Here is a 22,774-nt window from a genome sequence, read left to right on the forward strand (position 1 = left end):
TCCTTGACACTTACTTTATAATGACATAAAACAAGAGCCCTATCAGTATTTGACAACTGCTGGGAAAAAGTAATTTTTGTTTTTAAAATCCAAGTATAGATTAACAAAAAGTGACCTTACAGTTGGACCTTTCCTTAAAATATTCAATGGACTTGATCAGCTAAAGAAATAATACAAGTGATATACATGCCTTGTGCTTGTTTGATATAACCATGATAATTCCATACCATGCACAACAGTACGTACGTTTCATTTCATCTTGACTCTACTGAATATTCCACTTTAAAGTTAAACCACATTTTTGGTAACTCTAAAATGGTATGATGGCCTCAAACAATGGTGACTGTAACACATCTGTGCACATGAGATGCCTTCTGCCAGGTAAAACCTTAATTATGCACTGGTACAAACTACTGCAAACTATGATAACTCTGACACCACTGTAAATTCATGTCTCTCCATGGACGTAAGGTCAGTGATAATTATATTTCCGGTTATTCTTTGACCACTTTTATTCAAAGTGTTTAACAATAAAGATAGTAGTCTTCACAATTTGAGGCTGGTTGTACTGTCCCCAAGATCTGTATATTGACTCTACTGCCATATCTAAACACTAAAATCACTGTTCCCACCCTTAAATTAAAAAACAAGACATTCTCTTAATTCAGTGGCAAGCTACTGACCATTGTCCACTGTAAAAGTATTGAGGAGGGGTGACTTGCTTCCCGGGCTCCAGAGTCGCACTGTTCCATCTGCCGAGCAGGACAGCAACTGCATTTTGGAGGGATGTATGGACAGTCCCCACACTGCATCTGTGTGTGCTATCATTGTGTCAGCTAAAACATTGGTATCTGTGAAAGAAACAAACAAAAAAGTGACAAAACCAAGTAGTACACCAAACTGTAGATGACAAATTGCCATTTCTAATTAACCATCACAAGCTAACATTTGGCATTTTAATTAGCTGTTAACTATTATGACACTGGGGTATGTGTGCATGATTAAATATCAAAGCTGGAGTGCTAAGCTTGCCCAACTTTCAAATTTTTTGTAATCTAGTTATCATTTTTGTAAAATTTTGACAATCAACTATTTAATACCGTTATAAAATATTGTGAAAAGACAAAAAAAAATTCAAATAGTGGAGAGGAGTAAAGCTTATTTTAATACTGTGACACTTACCTACCACATCTGCACTGCCTACCGTCAGGAATGTAAGGTCCCATGTCCAAGTTACAGATTATACATGATCGTACATGATTTCTACTCCTATTAATATGAAAGGTTCTAAAATTAAGAAACGAATCTGGTCGCAGTTTGATGCTGCACACTTTCTCTTTATTTAAACCCAGAAAACAGAACATAAGCATGGAGCATGAGGAGAGAATCCATGCATTAGTTGTCAGTAAGTGTTATTAAAATTAGTTTTGCCCCTCCCCCTGGATACATTTTAATAGCATTAATATGTTACCTATTGCTATTACATTGCTAAATTTGTCGTGTACAAGGCTGATGGCTTCAGAAGAAAATAAAATTGTATTAGAATTTATGTATGACATTCAGCTGGGTGAATGATGAGCCATGAGTTGTGCTATTGCAATAGAGTTTAACACCATAAACACCTTCCTCTTGTGCGAAAATGTTAGAAGGTAAAATAAGAAGTTACTAGGGAACCTCTTGAAGCAGCTCTCATCATATCATTGCAGGTTGAAGATCCATTCAGACAGGGACAAGAAGAAACTAACTTCATGGGCTAATTCTTATAAGAAGATCCCCTTGAGTGAAGAAATACCTCCAACTTCTAACTGGGCAAGGAGGCTATTTTGATCATCCCTAGCAAAGATGAATGAGACTCAGAATCTTGATAGAAAGTTCAGCAGAAATCAAATCTGGCAGAGAAGCAAAACAGTCATAATCACCACTGAACCATAAACCACTCTCTGCTACCAAAAAAGGAAGCAGCTTACTCCTCCTTGTTGAGGTTAAAGCTAGCAAGCAAACTGACTCCTGGCAGAGATTCAAAGGATGTCACACTCTGTGTTTGCAAAGTGGCTTTACTGTAGCCCAAAGAATGCACAATAGACTGCTTTTAAGTATCAACGAGTCTCAGAAGCTCAAAGTAAGTGACAAGATAGGAAGATGAGGACCTGAGCTGATGGCATTACCTGTAGAGAATCTGATTGTGCTAATGACCCTTCATACTGAACACTGAATATTCTTCTCCTTGAAAGAAAGAAAGGCTGCCAATGCATTTCAGGGAGACCGTTTTGGTAATGTGTTGCCTACTATCCCAATCACAGAACATTCTCTACTTTGCATCTTAAATCCAGGAAGCAGACTGGCTCTTATGCAAGCTAAAGCAATTTGTAAGCTTGCTATACAACTGGCCTGGTGAGTAATTCACTAGTGAAAGAACGTGAGGTTGGAAAATCTGTGGGCTGCTATGAGGAAGAGATCCCCTATAGTGCTACAGCAGGTCCCTCTTCTGTGGTAACTTTGAACTCATGTACCTTCCAGTAAAAATTGCTAAACAACAGCTGCAAAGGCCACAGGTAAGCTACCAGTATAAGCACTTAAAGAATGAGTCCAAAAGGGAGGAGGAGCAATGGCAAATAGGCAAATCCCACTCAGACCGAAGAAGTTCACTGTCCTGGTCCCATGTAACTGGGACTGGGAGACATTAACAAAAAATAAGCGGAGAGGGGGTTTATTGTCAGATCTCATCAAGAAGTCCACCAGAGGTTTTCTGCAGTAAAAAGAAATGAAGCACAGAACATTCTGAAAGGATTCAGACATTTTGAACAGACTGTATGTCAAGATATTTTCAGCTAAGAAAATGGTGGACATAGCGGCCAGTATAACTCTTAAAGGAAGACCCTGGAAAAATCCCAGGAACAACCACCAACCCATGGGAAACTACTGGCAAGCCTTTGCACATACATTAACCAAGCCCAAGACTCAAACCAATATGGACAGAGGTGAAATGGCAGTAATCACTTAAATCAAATGTTTTTGACCACTCAGCCACCTGGAGCCAAAGATCATAACAGCTCTATGTGGAGATCCAATGGATACCAATAAGAAGTTGTGATCTGTTGACCATGTGGTTCACCAATCAAATCAAGACTTTCAAATTTCTGAAAGTGACACAAATATTGTTATTAGCACTAACTCTAACCAAAAATGCAATGCTTTATGCAACAGGCTACTAAAACTAAACCAACAGAAATTCCAAAAGTTATCAAAACATTAACTTTTATCACAGCCTGTCAGATTTTCAATTGTGGAGATCCGATTTTAATGTAAAGTGTTTTCCACTTGAACTGTGCAAATTATCAATTGGTTAATTTATATGACCTGTTTCTAGTTGACATTCAGTGTCAGTTATATAGTACATGTTAAACTATGACAAACAATATTACAGAAAACTCTTCCTAACTCTAAATGCAAACCATCTGCTAAGTTTAGTCCTGGTATGTGACTTAGAACAAATGTTATTGTGCACAAACCAATTTTATTCTTTCGCACTAATTTTGACTGTTTTGTCCTCATCTGTGATGTAAAACTCCAACTGCATGAAACCATTTGCATTCTCTGGGACAGTCACCATGACCTTTGGAACTGATAGGGTTTTTCATTTCCCCACAAGGTTTGATGGAGGTAAGGGCTGCTGAACTGATGTTGTTGTACGGATTAGGAAAAGTTAATGGTCATAGCATAAAATAATGGATGCAGAGAAACAGTCATTACAGACAACACTAAAAAAAAACATTTACTGAAGGGAAGAAAATTGTAAAAAGTTACAGTCCTAAATTGTTATATTTCTCAACTCATTTCATCAAGGTAGTATTACAGCTAACTTGTCTATAGGGTTAATCATATTGGGGGACAATGGAACAATTTCATGCAAATCAACATTTACTAACCTAAAATGTATAATAATAAAAATAGAAAATCTACATTTTTTCCATATAAATAAAAAAATATTTCATGAGTAAAGTGGAAACATTTTGTGATCATACAATTTTTCAACTACACTCATGGAATATCTTTTTATATTGATTCAATTCAATTTGACTTATAAAAGTTTTAAACACACACTGTCCAAATGGTAATGCCACTGCTCTTTCTCACCATGTGAATATGCAGGCAAAAAATATATCACGTAATTAATAAGACATAACTCATTAATGCCCTCATTTGGGAAATTTACTCCTGTTTCCTCTTCGCTCAGGAATTATAACCATTCCAACTATACTGCAAGATAACCACTCCATAAGGACAGGACAAGCACAGATCAAAGTATTGAGAATACTGATTGGTGTTACATGTCATCCTAATTTACAAAAGATCAGCTGGAAGAACATACCACAAATTTACAAAATAAACAAGAACATGCCTCCAAAGACATTGTTATTCATGGTCTCTCTAAATAATCTGTACAATATTTTCTACATTTTCTTTTTATATGCAACCTTTTTCATCATCAACCAGCCTGGTGTCAAGTTACAGTCTACATTCCAGCTGCACAAGCCACCTCTACAACACAATTTTTTTTGTTATATTGTTACAATGACTTTGCCTTGTACTTTTAATTGTGAGTCAGCTACTTTAAAGACTAATGAGTTGGCTGTAATATGTCACATGAAAATTTATATTAACCTTTGAACTATTATTTGAGGAATTATTGTAGTGATTTGTAACTATGGTTTCAAGTGGTCAATGGAAGAATGTCCAAGGGAGATAACTGCTATCGGCTCTATTCATCAACCTAGACTTAAGCTGCCTCCCTTGACACATAATGACTTCAAAGGACAATGATCCTATTCTTTTTTAGTAATTTTAGCATTATTAATAATCCGTATTTGGTGAAAGAGAATCAACACTTGCCATTAGGTATGAAGGAATTGAAATCTCTTCAAGCCAACAAAAGAAAATGTCTACATAATATTTCGTTCCCTAAGATAAAATGTCTTTATTATAAGAAATAAAAAAAGGAATCGTTACAATGCGCATCTAGTTCTAATTATCTTTAACCAATAAATAAACATGAAAATTATGTTTTCCTAAAATCTGATTAATATACCAAATCAATTTCTACTCTCTTCAGAGTAAGAAATGTGCCCATGGATGGAGTCAAATTTATAAATATAAATGTAATCTTGAAACATGGATGCCCCACCACAGTGCCTATGAAACTAACATAAGGGCAAAACTGAACCAGATAGTACAGACAAGATTAACATATGCCCCGCAACATTCATTTGAGGTCACAGGTCCTTAACAAAAGAGGCTCCAGTTGGCCTGATATTGCTCACTTGGGTAGTTTACTTGTCAGACTACAAACTCACACACATGCTGAAACAATAGCAGGGAAGCAAATGTTGATCTGGTCTATATTTTTTCCTGGACTATATATAAAAGACCATTTCTGGCATATAATGGGCAAGTTAAGTGGTGTTTCAGATGATGTTACGGGTTTTGCAGTCTTTAATAGTAGTGCCCCATTTCAGAACAGATTGCAATCATTTACATAAATTAAAAAGTCCTTCATGCCTAAATGTGTTTTGTAAACTTTTGTCAAATTCTGGTGAGTATTATTTAAAACTATGTTATTTAAAGAATTTTCATTTTTTTGTAATGGCAGTCAAATTTCATGGCAATCTAGCATCATTTGTACAAATTTGAAGTTCTTATTAGCAGCATGCTGTCTACTTTGGTTAATGTTTGCTGAACAGTTTCTGAGAAAATGTTGCTTCCTGTTTTGCCTATATTTCAAATGGCTGCCATATTAAATGGTGGATTGGCATCATTTCTATAAATATGAAAGCAGTTATTGCCAAGATGCTTTCTGTCAAATTTAGCTAAAATCTTTTCACTTTTGTTCTGTTTCTATAAATGGTAACCATATCTGATAGCATATCAACATCACATGTGCAAAATGTTAAGTCATGATGTCAGGATGTTTTCTGTCAAATTCTGTTGAGCAGTTTTTAGAGTCATTTAAAGGTTGGTCTACTTTTAGCAAGACAGCCATATTTTGTAGCAGACTGGCACCATTTGAACAAATTATGCCAGGATGTTTTCCATCCAATTTGATCAACTTATGTTGCAATATTCGAAAATAACTTTTTATGGGTTACTATTTTGAGTGATAATGAAAATATTAAATGGTGGATCAGCATTATTTGAACAAATCTGAAAGACTATTGCTGGAATGTTTTCAGTCAAATTTGGTTAAAATCAAGCTTTATTAAAAAGATTTTTTAAAAAAATTGTTATTTATATTAGTAAAGAAGAATGTATTGATTGTGGATTTACATTATTGAAACAAATTTGAAGGACGCTCATGCCTGGAGTGCTTTCTGTCAGATTTTGTTTAGTTCTGTTGCATTTTTTGAGAAGTAATTTAAAGATTTTTCTGAATTTAATGATGGTGGCCATATTTGTTGTCATCATTTGAACAAATTTCTGAAAGACTTCTGTGCCAGGATGCAGTTATTCAAACTTACGAATTCTGTGCTGCAGGTTTCAAGTTATAAATAGTTGTAAATATCAATTATGAATGAACTCTCAGCAGATGACAAAGGAAAGAATCATTCTGTAAATAACAATACAGACTGGATTTAAAAGTTACTACAAACCATGGATTAAAAGACCTTAAGAACACCAAATCTTCCAAGGAAATAATAGGGACCCTTCACCAATTCTTCCAAGAAAACAAAGAACTCCTTCACCAATTTTTCAGGAAACAAAAGTAACCTTCACCAATTCTTCCAGGGACACAAAAGAACCCCATCTCCAATTCTTCCATGGTAACAACAGTACTTCTTGACCAATTCATGATATACTTTATTTTGTAGGTTTCAAATTTTGTAGTCTAGGTAAAAGTACATATTAGTGGGTACCCAATTTTGCAGATCTATCACTAACACAAAAAGAGAAAAATATGTACATGTCTCTATAAACGATTACGTCACCACTCATTTCAATGTATTTGTAATGTATATTTCACATTCTCAGCACTACAGATAGCCATGTTATTTAACAAAGTTACAAGCTGGTGATGCCTTTTCATCGCATATGGTTGGGGTGGGTGGTGGGGTACATCAGCTTGGTTGATAATTTGCTGCAACTAAGCATGATCTAGCTCAAACACAGAACTTGGAACCGAACAAATTTTAAGTGTTTCACAGTATCAATGAAGATGATATTTTCACAAAACCCATAAATACCCATAAATATAAATGACATCACAGAAACAAGTGTTCTGATTTATGACTTCAGTTATATGAACCCTGACATATCAGCTAAGTGTTTTATTTATACTATGATTTTAAATGCCCTGCAACTGCAACTTAAACACACAACAAAAAGATGTACAAGACTGAACAGATTCAAGTAATGTTATATACCCTTTCATTATTAACATAAAGACTTATAATGCTATATACTTATATCTTTGCCTACACAATCAATACACTTAAGAGTGACTGACTCAAAAGTATTATCTCAATAACTGGGGCTAAGACAAATATCAAAGCTTCTAGAACAGTCCTTAAACATTAAAAATTAGTCTCTATAATACAAAGTATTTTCAAAGCATAATCTGAACTGAACTCTGTCAATTCAGTCACTCTTCTTTGCTAGAATTTTTTTTACAAGCTTACTAACCACTAAGTGGTACTGACTCTTAATAATATCAATTAAAAAATAAAGCTGTTGTCAATGACTTACCAAAGGAGTCATATGGATCTATGTTAGAGTTTGGTATATTCCAACACCTAATAGTGGCATCGACTCCACCACTGTAGCACTGTTCCCCTGAAGGACTGACAGCGAGGCAAAGAACAGAGCCAACATGAGCACGGAAAGTGTACACTGGCTCCACATCTAGTGATGCTGCCCTGAAATCACATACTCAATTATTATAGAATTAAGACAGTGTAATAATTAATATGTACTAAAAGTGATTAACTAAAGTTTTCAACAAAATACTTTCAAACCTGTCTATAATAGACACAGAGGATGACAATAATTTTCTTATGCACAGACACAAGTGGAGGTTCAAAATATAAGTAGAATTAAGAAGAGAAATAAGCAGGTGCCCTTTATCTGAAGATGTCCACAAAGCATGCTTAACCATAAAATAATTATTAATGATGACAACACTATGAAGTCAACACTATTTTGTTTCTAACTAAAACAATTACTAGTTCAACTGTACACATGATCTTTTCTAATAAATATATCTTCTATGACTGTTTCCATCTGATTATGCAAAAGGTCAATAGGATGACAACAAAAATTCTTTGTCCTCTTGTTTTCACTGGTCTTTTTGCTTTTCAATTAAAGCATATTAAAAGTTATTTCTTTTTTCTTTTTTTACAGTAAACTCAGAACCACTTGACATCTGAATGTGATCCAACTGTATATTGTGGTTCGTATGTATACCGTATGTACTCTGTTATTTGTTCTACTGATTACTGCTAACAAACTGCACAGATCTAGATCTAACAGTGCATTATGCAATGGCTGATATGGGTATGTGCAGTCTGCAGTTGGACTCATCTTACTGATGAGCAGAGATGGTATGTCTCCTTGATAATCAACATCTCCATTCATTTTGTAGAGGGTGTACATGTACTGGCCGAAATTGAGGGCATATTGATATATTAGGAGGCATAGTGATTTGGACTAAATCTAAGTTAAAACAATATTGAAATATGTGTCGATCATCCTATATGTATAATTTGTGGTAAAAAATCTCTTCATTTATGATTAATTCAGATGATTTTTCTTTCATTGTTCATTGCTAAACTATAACCATATTCTTATACAGACCCTGAATCGAGTCACTTTACCAGTTAAAAACAAAATGCAAACAGAATGCTAAATTAATATGCCAAATGCAATAAAATAAAAAAGAAATGCTGAATGAAATAAAATGATAAATGCAAGTGATGTGATGAATGGATTTTGGAGAAAACAGAACACAAATGCAAAATGGAATGAAATGCAAATTCATTTCATGAATATATATGAAGACCAATTATTTTCAAGCCGTCACTAAAGTTCCATGGCTGAAAAACCTATTTTGTGAGAATCCAAGATCAGATTCTTTATACTGATAATTTTACCCCTTAAAAACTGTAGCACTGTTTTTGCTGATGCAGACAAAAAGACAACCTCCAATGATGTGGACTTGTACAATCTTTATTTGAACAAAACAAAATTAGGAATAGAATTTGCTGGAAACTATATTTTTACACTTACTGTAGTTGCAACTAGATTTCAGTTAACTTAAATTCAAGAAAGACTTTGCATTTTATGCATTTATTCTTCATCAAAGGTCACATTCAACAAGACAAGATACAAAGTGATAGTGCTCTCCCATTACAGTAACAAGCTTGAAAGTGGAAAACCACACTTTTGTAAATTCATCTCCATTTTGTCCTGAACAAATGAAAATAAATGGAAATGATTCCATTCATGTTTTGTATTTCATGTCATCTTGTGCTTATCACAAACACAATCAGAATGCATTTCTGGTACCACCAAACAAGACATGAAATAAAAAAACTTGAATGGAATGTAAACAGAACGCAAATGAAATGCTGATTTGGTAAAATTACCGGTGTCAGTGTCTGTAATACATAAAATTTAACAACTGATCAGATATTCAAAAACCAATCCGATTAAAATCAGATCTCCACTGTCCTGTGTGAAGGTCTAACAGCAACCACTCAGTGGGCATGTTCTGGTGACCGATGTTATTACCATAATTGTTAATTTTATAGCCAATCCAATGAAGTCTCATATCTCAATGTTTAGGAGAATGTGCAGCATGGCTAAAGAGCATCAATGAGTGCTGAATGGTTTAATTCACTTTCAGATATCTAAAAGCCGCATTTCTCTTGGCTAATTCAAAGATCACCAAAATATGACCATAAGCAGTCACTGTCAGATCTTCATGTAGGACAGTGGAGATCGATTTTAAATAGATTACTCCAAAACATTCCCATTTTATAGTCTGCCAAACGAATGTCCTACTTCTGAACACCTATTTTGGGCAATAGTTTTTATAATTATATTGATCATTACATCAGAGTAAGACACAATGTACATATAATCTTGCTTTTCAGTAACAAATTATTTTTTAATTCATTTTTATATTGTGCAATGCACAAAATAACCAATATGTTCATAAAAACATGGCTATCCTAGTTAACATTTTAATGAATGAGCTATATAATTGGATAACAATGTATTCAACAACCAACGGACACTAATGTTATATTCCCAGCGGAGTATCTTTGACGACAAGTTGCTTGATAGGCAGTCGAGTTGATTTGAGGCAAGTTGTTAATTGATCATGATTAAATTTGCATACAATCATGGAGTGAACTTCATAAAAGTGTGCAAATTAAACCTCTCTTCAACATTTACTCCAAAACTGATAGCCACAAAGCTAATCTATGTGGTCTTTGATTTTGATATGTGCAGTCATCTTTAGAAAGGTACATGCACAGCACTTACTGATATGAATAATGTGCTACATGTAAATGAAAATGCTCTAAATTCATGTAAATGTATCAAATCTTAAAACATATCGTCCAATAAGTATTGCCTTACATATAATGGTTATTTGCAGTACATGTAAGGATCTGATCCACAATTCTAGCAAACACTATGTGTACATGTTAAGACTAGTGATATCCTCCACCATCATAAAGACTACTCTAGTGAAATACTGGAGCCATCAATAGTATAATGTGCAAGCTACAGTCTGCATGTTGCACAGTGACTGCCCATAAAACTGAAACTATAGTAAAAACAATACACAACTAAAATCTTACTACAGACATACCAACCCTAACATGACCTCAGTAAGTCAGTCAACATTTTTTCCATAAGCTGAGCCAGTTTTGAGTAAGATAATGTACTGCTATTGTCGAGCTGGAAAACATGCACTGAAAAGTCCAGAAGTGTGATTCAAGACTGATATACCGACGGTAAACAACGTGTTATACTCATAAGTTCATAAAGTTTACTTTAACCTTAATTCCCTCCAGCAGAGTTACACAAACTGCAGTTCCGAATGCTACAAAGCTCAATGGCTTCTTGACATAATCCTTTACAAAAAAAGACATGGCAATGGCAGTCATCTATTCCGCCATGTCACATACTCAAATCAACACATGATGTCCACAAAATTTAAATGTTACCCTTCATGCTTTTTCCCCCCAAATATCGGAAGATCCCATTTTACTCTTCTGGACTATTAAACCTTTTAAGAGATTTATTGTCCCTTTCATCCTGACCACCTCGCTTGTTGGACACCATATAAAAAACAGTAGTTTGAACATGCAGATGTTTTGCTTCAAAAAATGTGAGTTTAAAGCATTTGAGGTACTACAGTAAAGTTAAGTCTGTTTCCCTGACTAATTCCACTGAATCCAATATAAAACATAGATCTGAATTAAACAGACAAGTCTGTATCTGGATTTTAACGCAAACAGTCATATTTCCTTAATTGTGCTTTTATTCAGCAAGTGTGTATTTTATGGGCAATTTTCATAACATTGTATGGCTTGGCAGGTCTGTTATTAGAGTTGAAGTATGAGTATGTATTTGAATAAGTACAATTTGCAAAAAAAAAATGTTGAAGCTTTAAAAATGTTCTTTGTTATCATTACTTTTCATATGCATCTGACACAACTGTCCACTCAAAAGGAACAAGCAATAACATTAGTTACTCAGTTTGACAGATGAAGCCATCTGCATTTTGTGGGTGAATGGTGCAATGGCCACAGTGAGCACTACAAATCCATAAATGTAGTGACAAGTTAATTATTTTAACACTCAATCATCATGCTGTTAAATCTATTAAGATACATGGTAATTTCTCCAAAGTGCCTAGTTGTAAACTTCTGAACTGCAGAGCAATCATTTTTAACACCATAAAAATAGCTGGAAAACTTTACAGAGTGTCTCACAAATTACAGAAAAGCATGGTTCTAACTGTCCAGACATAAAAAATCTGGTGAATAATAAAATTTTATAGCCAATCTAAAGGCAGCAAATGGAAGAGGCCAGGAGTGGAATGCTGAATCCACAATTAACTTTAAGACTTTAAACTTTAACAAAACTGTAGATAATGAGGTTTAAAAATAATATAGATTTGTATTTGGCTTCTCAATTCACCATACTACTTGCAAACCACAGAACTTGCTTTTTAACATAACCCTCTCCTGAATATCAGAATTTCTGAATTTGTTACAAGAGTGAATTTTCATTTCCTTTGCAGCTATTAGCTATCATGTTCATTAGGATGTTGGCTATTTTTCCTCATTATCTTTGGATGATTATAGAAGTGAGATTATAAAGAATGATTCAGTAATGGCTGACTTTGCACAAGATTGTCATACAACATCATGCTGTTCATTAATACTAGCAGAAAACAAAATTAGGCCATGCAACCATGGTTCACCTTCAGAAAATGGAGGGGTAAAATTACAAGAACTGAATGGTTTGGTGGTGAAATGAGAGTAGGGCATGCTGTATTTTTTTACGCCATAATAAGAGATTGGTTGAATGGAGGTAGGAGACATCTAGAAATAACACTCAAGAGCCCCACTCCACCACCAACCCTTTCATGTATGGCCTGTATTCCAGTGGGGAAAAAAACTCAAAGAAAAAAACCCACATTGTTCCTTCTGACCAACACAATTTTAATTTTAGCACAAAAACAATTTTTTTTTTAAAAGCCTGACAGTGTCAGCAGAAGAGTGACCACTCTCTCAGGTTCTACTATTGTGGGCTCAACAAATGTATAACCCCAACCCACCTAAAAAGTATCGAAATATTTTGGTACTCATAGGGAAACAATACTCACTTCTTGGCTGGCACAGTTTTCTGAAGGTTCCATAACTTCAGGGTATGATCTTCAGAGCCAGTTATTAACACAGGCTCCTCTGGATGAAATGCAAGAGCACGAACTCCATCAAAATGGCTGCAAAGGAAAGTGTCATTTCTTCATATGGGTCAAATTGAGACATGGTTCTGCAGAACATGATGTTCACTTGCACACCAAACTATGATAATCACCTGCATGCCCTGCTATGATGATCATCTGCATACTATAATGTTCATGTGCACACAATACTAGGATGCTCACCTATGTACCAGTCTAGGTTCACCTGTACGTCATGCTATGATGTTCACCCATGCACCATACTATATTGTTCATCTGTACACTAAGCTATCATGTTCACCTACACACCATGCTATCATGTTCACCTGCACACCATGCTATGTTTACCTGTGCACAATAATATTTCACTCTCCTATGATGATAACCTTCACATCACATTATGATCTTCACAAACTTATTATAAAATTGTAATTAGTCAATTGGTGCTTTTGAGTGATGATTTTTTTAGGATAAATCTGTTCACCTCAAATGTTTCAACAATGTAAATTCACTATCATTCATAGGACATTTATTTTTCGGATTCTTTTACTTGCCATAATCAAGATTTTAAAAGTATAATGAGCTTTGTTCCACTGGTTCAGTTATTAAAACGCCATTTCTCAATACCATACAAATTCAAGACAGTAATTTTGTACTAAACCACAAAAATAAATTGACATGCACCTCTCCCTCAGTAACTCGGGTACAATGGGGTCCACAAACATAGACCGCACTATAAGGGAGGCGCGAGTTACCGAGGGGCTCCAAAATTTGAAATAAATGTCTTTGACATCGAAAAAAAACATTGGGGGGGGGGGAAGCAGCGTTAGGAAACTCGGCTATTTTATGACAGAACCCTTATTTTACAATCACGTCGATAATAAATTTTAATAACACGCTTTTTCTAATGAAGTTGTTCATTATTCTGTTCAAATTACATTTATTTCCCAAATGTCCAACATATGAAAGATTGTTCCAACTGGTTTCAACCACCATCACATGTATGCGAAAAAAATCTGTGTATTACGTCAATGCTTTTTGTTTTCTTGATGAGTCTGGTTCCTGTACTGGTGTTTAATATTATCCTACCAAATCGGAAGTCCACAAAGCAGGGAACTAGACTAACTGTTGCTACACCTCCAAACAAGATTCCTTTTTTTAAAAAACAAGCGACATTTATTTTGTGAGACAATCATCTACGTTGAAACTCAATCTTTGTATTGCTCCATTAGTACAACACTGATATTGTGATTTCATTTGGATTAATAATGAAACTTATCATCCTTGAGGATATCTCTAAGTGCCAGTTCAAGAATTCTCTGAAACTCGCTTGCCCACAATGGTCAGTATCTGTGAAAGCAAGCTCTTTATTTTACGATGCATTCACTTCGCTTGACTGCCTTGTTATCTTTGATAAAAATTGTGAAAGAGTCGGTTAATTTAAGGTAGTTTATGTTACAATCACAATAACATTTATAAGTGTTCGATTGATCAAATGAAGTGAGTTCACCCAGCATACAACCCTGGCCGCTAGATTTTAAGTTTGTAGGATTTTTGTGCCTTTTAGCTTTTCTTTTATTCCACCTCCTTTATTTGATGCAAAAGACATAATTAACGTGATAATACAAAGGAGGCCAGCTTTTAATTCAGTGCAACAATACAACAAATACTTCCGAAGTCAGTTATTAAAACACGGTTCTCAGAGAAATGCTCGTGGATATGGCTGTTGCGGTAGATTGATGCATTTTACGTTTAATTACAAGAGGACGCATTGCATTTATGATGATTACACTTAAAAGGAAGTAAAAGATAGAACTAGAACACAAATTTCAATTGATAAAAAAATTAATTAATTTGTATTTATTTATTAAAGTACTGCCTCCACTCGGCGTAAGTGACATTTTCATTGATCGAAATTTCCTTACATCTCATTAATTGCGGTGTACTAGGAGTGTCATTTGGAAAGAAAATGTAAAAGCTTTTATGACCTATTTTTAAATTTGATATTTCATAGTGTTGATTAAAATTTCCAGGTGCTATCTGCCATTTTCAACAATAAAACAAAAAATACATCAAAGTTTTCAAACCGATTTTGATCACGATTTTCTTCAAGTTCAACAAATAGGGATCAATTTTGGGGTTATTCTCTGGTTTAAAAAATGGGATCCACACCTGACCCTGCGTTTTAAGTGGGCTCGAAATTTATCAGGGCACGAGTTATCGAGGGAGTGGTGTAATTGGAAATTTGAAATATGTTCATGGAGTACTAATGCAACACAATAGTGCCTGAAAAATTAACTAAACACCAAACTCAACTACCATGTAGTCTCACTTACAAGTCTACATTTCTTCAGTGAAAATTTTTATTCATGCAGAGTAGGGGTCATCTTATTAGTGAACATACAAAAACGTGATAAATCTTGGGGTTATGTTGAAAACTCCAATAATTGCAGTACATTGGTCCCCATCATGAACAGTTCCCCCTGACAAGAGGCCACACACTCTTTACTGACATAATCCCTTGGCACTGACAAGTTTGTGTCCAAAAGTACCCCCCAAGAAATGCCACCCCTCCTACATGACCAGCGGCCAACATTTAGTGCACCATTGCAAAATTTACTCCTCACAAGCAGCCACATTTTATTATTAATATATGTCCAGAACCAATATTTAATTATGGTAAGGTAAGTAATCCGATTATCTTTCCCGATGTCAGATTCTGGATGTCAGGTTTTCGTTACTGAAAGAAGCGTTGGCTAAAGTACATGTACCACTAAGGTTATTATTATATCATTAATGCCAATGTTTGTAGGAAATGGGGTCAGCAATGTTTTGATAGAGCTTTGGACTTCACACAGCCGATTTTTTTTTAAAAAAACTGATGATTATGATCGGATGTAATTGTCAAGATCAAGATATGGTCAGATAGAAACGGAGTCAGCAACGTTTTGATAGAGCTTTGGGCTTCACACAGCGGATTTTTTTGGGGGTGTTTTTGTGTGTTTTAAATTGATGATTACAACCAATGTAATTGTCAACATCATAGCATGATCAGATAGGCTAAAAATAGATTTGCAGATAAACACATACACACAAAACAGGGTACCAAAGACCGAAAAATCATGTGACAGTACATGTATCACTTCCTTTAAAACAAGGTTTCTCATGTACAAAAGTTACGTCTGCAAAATTAAACTGCAGTATGGTACAATTAGCAACACTGGAATAAATCATTACAAAACTTTACATGTCATCACTTAAATGAAGAAATAATACTTTAGAAGAAAACATAAAAGTTATTTGACTTGACGACAATGGCGAGAGTTCATTTGCCAAAAGATTTTATGTTGGGAAGACAGTAAAAAAAATCATGAAAGATATGGAGAATATTCTCTAGCAGTCGAAAAATGGAGTAAATGGAATGAAAATAATTTTAAACACAAAACAACGTATGTAACAAGATTTAAATAACGTTTTTCATTGGTTTTGTAATGAGCATGCCAACACTATCCCACTCACATTTCACGCCTAAGAATAACAACTATTAGTTTATGTTTCTTGAAATAATTCTGTTTTTAAGACAAGAACATTTTAATAATGAATGCAACTTTTAAATGAAGATATTAAATGCTTTAATTTATATGTAGCTTTCCTTTTGTATACACATCTCACAAATACAGTCCCCCTCTGGAAAGGCCACCCATCTTATAAGTCCACTTTCCTGGTGCAGAAGGGGTGTCTGTACAAGAGTGGGACCACTGTACACTAAAATACTGTTAATTCAAATATTTTTTACTTTACATTTTCATGCCAATTTTCTGATTCAGAAATGCATATATGGTATGCACCATTTTTATCCATTTCAAGATGGTATTCATTAAACAATACTTGTATCTTCAATTTGAATTTTAATAACCTGAAAATAATATTGGTAAATACTAGAAATCATAAAATGAAGTGTCCATCAATGTTGCTTACCACGAGTGTTTGCTAGCACTTGTATTACTTCCATTTCCATGCAGGTCCTAACACCTGTATTAATATTTGTATTTTACTGTATAAACACTGTTTAATACAACAAAAGTTTTCATTTAATTGGGATTCTAATTTACCATAAAGTAGATTTCATTCCCAAGTGGTATTTAACAAGTATTCTTTCTGCATGCTAAAGTGGCCCAATAAGCCCTTAGCTTGTAAAGATAGTGTTCACTTTGTTCTCAGGCTGACAATCCTTTTAACTGAGCCAGGAATATAATACATGTACTTGTTCAGTACAAAATACGTTTTATAACTTCCGGTTTGACCTAATTTCTCAGCTTGTAAAGGTAGCACCTTCCTTGATTAATGTGACAAGCCTATGACATAGCAGTGAGGCTGATACCCGCTCAGTGCTCAGTGCCAAGTTATAAAGGTTGGTTAGTTGAACTGCTTGTAATCTTGCCACACAACTGATGTGTTCAGTTGCAGACCTTAAAAAGATTTTACAGTGTGTGTGATCAAAATGTTACTTACAAAGCCCAAGCTCAGTCTTTTTCTAAGTTCCCACATGACAATGACGCAGAGGAAAGGTAGTCAGATGCTATTCACTGTGACTAGATGATGGTGGAGATTTCAGTACTTTATAAGACATGAAGTTCTTGGACGTTGTAGCGAATAAAATTAGACACTGACATTTACAGGATACTATGAATCACAAAAATATGGACAAAACTTTGTTTTTTTGTAAGCTATGTGGAATTTACATATTGAATATTGTAAACTGGACAATTCTGAACTAATATTTACAGGTATGTGAGCTATAATTGAATTTAAGGATTTATCATAGAAATTGATTTAAAATGTGAAGCATTATGGATTGTAATGGATTTAATTAGAACATATTTTAAGTTGTCAATTTATTTGTGGTAAATTCCATTAAATAATATAACAGTATTTTAATTTGGTTTCGTCATTATTTTTCCTATCTATCTATCTATCCAGTCTGGCTCATTTTTCCAATGTGCAATTTCAACTCAATTACAAGTAACCCCTTCAGATGGATCTAACTTGCGAAATACACCCGAGTTATAGGAGGGTCAAAGAGATATTGGCTTTCTGAAGCTCTAGAAAGGACTTCTAGTCAAATCAACCTTTTAATCGAATATGGTTTAATATGGTTAAAATCTATTTTACATTTTTATAAAATCAGAACCAATTAAAAAACAAAACAAGCGCCTTTAAATTTTCCAGTTTTTTTCTTCATTAAAAAAATATAAGACACTTATTTATTAGACATAAAACTGATGACATTTCTAAAACCTACCTTCGCAGGGTATATTTTGCATTCCAAGTTTTTCTAAATACTTCTTTTGGTGCTGATATCTGCAAATGGGAATATAAAGATTAAAAACTAGATTCTCCATACAAGCATGAAACTTCTATTCACAAAGAAACAACTTCTTTACAAGTGCAGCCACCATCTGGCATCAATTTAATATGGAAAAAAATTGTGGACATAGTTTACTTAGTAACATGCTAATAGAGTTATCAAAGATTCGACCTATCACTCAGAGATGCAATGGAAGTAACATGCTTATCAGGATCCCAGCATATATTTTCCAAAAGCAGAGCAGTTCATGCAATGTAACTCTTTCAATAAATGCTTACTGGCCATTAAGTTTCAATGGTAAATTATGTGGTGTCTATCAATTCCTCCTATCCCAGTAAACAAACACAGGTTCCATTTTAAAGACCATAATAATAAGATTGGATTTTCGGGTTTAAAAAAATGTCTGCACTCTTTACTCTTCATTTTGCTAATGCAGACATCCTGTTTATCTCAGAAGGCATTCTGCATTTATGTTGACACAATGAAGTCAATGTACCAGTCTGTCAATAATATACAGCAGTTTTAAGGAAAAGGACAAACTCTTAAGTATTTCCGTTGTATGTTTAAGTGTTGCTAAGGTTTAGTACCCTTATATGTCAGTATAAACACTACCTGCTTAAAATTTATCTCCAAAAAACAATTATTTTGAATAATGTCAACAAAATTTGGAATAAAGAATTTTCAATGAAAACATTTAATGATTCTGCAAAATATGAAATGGTTGTCTTCTCAGTTCAGTACTATCATTCAACATCATAGCCTTGTTTTGTCACCAATAAAACTTTTGATGCAAACTAATATGGCAAAAGACTGTTGAAACAAAAGAAAGAAGCTAAGATCTGTATTTTACCTTCTTCTGTCAAGTGTTTATTGTCAAAAGGGTGATGGACTTTCATACGTATGAGAAGACAATAAGGATCTAGTACAGCTCCTCAGACTTAAGCAAATCCTACCCAGCTGTTGCAGAGAATGTTTAAGAAATAATTTCCTTACAGTTACAAAAGTCACAATCACTAGCTGTTTCTGTGGTCATGAGACGAAAAAAATTTTTAGTCTGATGGCACAGAGCAGACAATTTATGCTTGATATTATTATCCTTGCTTTTTTAATGAGGAAGCAAAAAGTGAAGTTTTGCTTTGTTTTATTTGTTTCTGATTAGGTCAACTCCTATAACATCCAAAATTCTGTTAAAAAAAAAAGTAACTAATTACATCATAATTCATGGGGTCAGCATCATTGTTGACTGTTAGGTCTGCTAACTCCCCAAGGCCTACCCCAATAGCTGCCTCTATACTATCTTCTTCTATCCGTTTCCTTGAAGACCCGCCCGAAAACTGGCCGGGAGCACTGCCAGGTACACCTGTATAGAAGAGTGTGAATTTGAAATAAAATATCACAAATCACTTAAATATATCTGGGTTTGTAAACATGTATACCCCTGCTGAAAGCACTGCAGACCAAAAGGTCCTATAAAATTAACAAGTTCAGAAAATTTTGAGTATAAAATGCAATAACGGCATGAAAATATAATTAGGTCATCTATGTACATACATACAAACGAGCATACCAATTTTAATTTGTCTACCTCATGATTTTTTCTATACGGTGTTCATCAAGTTTGGGTTTTAAAAGGCCCAATAAATTTTAAAGATGTGCACAGAGACAACTGAACAAACTGTTGTAATGACCTGAAAACCGAATCAGGTCATCTACATATGAATATAAATATGCCTACCACATTTGCTGGTTTTGCTTAAAGTGGTTTTTCCTAAATTGGGCAACAAAATCTATCATCAAGGAAGTCCAAAATAGTGTACAGAAATGAAAATCTATTCAGATCAAATACTCATTACTATGATAATATAAAATTCCCCTTAAGTCCAACAATCTGTGTGCTATTGTGCTAAAACAGATTCAGTGAGACAAAATGGATGGAAAGGACTTATGGACAGAGGGAAAGCAACAAATCATGTTCTATCACAGTGGTGGCATTATAAAATAACCAGCATACTGCAAAAACCACTGATCATGATGCTGAGAATGCTAACAAAATGTTTGCAAATTGTTTCAGGGGTTGAAAAATAATCTAAAAATCCACTGCCAAGAGTTTCAACTGTTTTGAGACAGGCAGACCAAATTTAAACCAGGGAAGATAACCAAAATCATGGACATTTATTACACTGTCTTAATCCAAATGTATAAATCAACTTTCTTTACATAATCAGGTAATTATCTGCAGTTTCATGGGTGCAATTATGTGAAATTAGCTACACTCAAACATTGGAACTGCATGTGCTGCTAAAGTACAAAAGGATTTTTTTAAATGAAGAAATTATTTTTGCAGGTATTTAGAATTAACTGAACTGTAAGAATAAGAAATATACATGATTTACAGTGCCAACATTTCCATGAGCAGTGAAGTAGCTCAAACTCTTCCCTACTTTTTGAAGACAACACATTATGTACAATTCCTATATTAACTTGGTGAGCTAAATGATGGAACAGACAGATTCTTAAACTGTCCTAGACAATGGTTTTGAAAAAAGAAAAAAGGGCCAAATACTGTTGATTTTGTTGTTGTTGCAGTAGTGCAACCTCAGTGTACTTCTCTGAGGATAAAAATCACAGACATTCTATAAATAAGCACACTATGACTAGTAACTTATATGGAATAAACCGAGATGAGGACACGATACATATGGCAATTTACAATATGGTGAACTAAGATAATGGAACACTAGGGCAGATAATGTATATGAGATGAACTGAGATGAAGGCACACTAGATACGGCAATGTACAATAGGATGAACCAACATAATGGAACACTGGGGCTAGTAACTTACAATAGGGTGAACCAAAATAATGGAATATTAGAGCTGGTAACTTAGTGGGATGAACTGAGATGATGGAACAATAGGGCTGGTAACTTACAATGGGGTGAACTAATCATGCAACACACTAGGGTTGGTAAGTTACTATGGGATGAACTAAGCTGAGATGAGGAAGCAGCTGCATTCAAATGCTATGTTAATGGTAACTGCCATAATGTCACAAGTCTAAATCTGCAAAAGAAATTCACATGGGCTTAGGTTTTATCCTTGTAGAGTGATTGAATAACCCAGTGCTGTTCAACCCACGGCCCATGGGCCACATGTGGCCCGCAGGCTGATTTTAAATGGCCTGCCAGAGCTCGAGCAGCTATATAGTCGATGCTTTTCAGTTTTCTACTGCAGCCCTCGGCTTCATGAAAAACATTTTTCAGTGACCCATGGTGTCAAAAAGGTTGGACAGCATTGGAATAACCCATCATCCCTTCCTCTTCGATTGATAAGAAAAACTGAGATCTCCCTCTTTTTCTAATTACTCAGTATGTTTCAGATACCATCTGGAGCCTTTATGAGGACTTGTAGGAACTCCCGAGACAGAGTCTAAAGAAGACTGCAGATTCCAGACAGAGGACTGAATCCTATTCTTGGCAACAAAAAAAACTGGATCATCATGGCAGAACATAATTTAGTTCTGATAAACTGATAAAGCATGTATCTTACCAATCATGCATGCTGTAACTTAAGTGACTAGAAAGCAGGTCTTGCATATGTAACAAGTAATGTTGGCTTTAACCAGTAAATGGAAGGATGCCTTATTCATCTGCATCAGAATCCACTAAAGACTGAATTTAGACAAATGGCCATGAACATTGTAATGTGACAGGTCAAAGTCTACAAGAATGTTGGGGTGGTCTTTGTTTTGGCTGTTTCCTCCCTTTCATGATGGCAAAATGTATCTAAAGATATGCAACATATGCTCTTTATTGTAAAGGAAGCAACTACTCCTTGAAGAGCCATAGAATAAGTCAGTTTTTGCAGAACTGATGCTTGGGGGTTTTGTATTTCTGCTTGCACTAATAGGAAACATCATTTTTACTCACTGGTTTTTAAGGTAGTGAGACATCTTGCTTTAGAAATTCTGTTCACCACTTTTACAAAGAACTGTTCCTTTCTGAGGGCTTGTTTGTTCAAAATCTCTGCGTTCGGATGCACAGTGGTTGTTTCAAAGTCAAGAACGGCAGGATCTTCCTGCTAATCTCAAATGCTGTTTGCAAGTGGCTGTTGATTCATGACTTTCCCCACTAGAGTAACGCAATCAGAAATGGTTGGAACTGAGATTATTTTGCTATTTACAAGACCTTGGGAATCAGAGGGGTTGGGAAAAATGCATATGCACCAAGTTCACTCCAATTCACAGAAATGGTATTGACTGCCAGCCTTTCAGTTCTTGGATTGGTGAGACAAAAGTGCAGAGTTTGGTATTCCCCCGTAACACATATAAATCTTCAATAAGTCTACCCAAAGGATACCAATTCAAATGAGGACCATGTGGTGAAAAGACATTCAGTGTGAATTGGTTCACTAAAACAATAATCATGCCT

At 34.8% G+C, this 22,774-nt stretch overlaps 1 protein-coding gene across 4 annotated transcripts in view; it reads right to left on the reverse strand.

Moving 5' to 3' along the window:
* The window catches only part of LOC149804357 (striatin-3-like), a 132,311-nt gene that overhangs the window by 21,788 nt on the left and 87,749 nt on the right, over positions 1-22,774 (reverse strand). For all 4 annotated transcript variants that reach the window (XM_089939359.1, XM_089939351.1, XM_089939369.1 and 1 more), the window contains 5 exons: positions 19,556-19,704; positions 18,279-18,337; positions 12,899-13,015; positions 7,738-7,907; positions 684-851 (listed from right to left, as the gene is read on the reverse strand). In XM_089939359.1, the coding sequence (XP_089795485.1) occupies positions 684-851; positions 7,738-7,907; positions 12,899-13,015; positions 18,279-18,337; positions 19,556-19,704 (663 nt within the window). The remainder of the gene's footprint in view (positions 1-683; positions 852-7,737; positions 7,908-12,898; positions 13,016-18,278; positions 18,338-19,555; positions 19,705-22,774) is intronic.

The sequence above is a fragment of the Sinohyriopsis cumingii genome, chromosome 2, assembly GCF_028554795.1.
Source record: "Sinohyriopsis cumingii isolate HCF-2022 chromosome 2, ASM2855479v2, whole genome shotgun sequence".
Taxonomy (NCBI): domain Eukaryota; kingdom Metazoa; phylum Mollusca; class Bivalvia; order Unionida; family Unionidae; genus Sinohyriopsis; species Sinohyriopsis cumingii.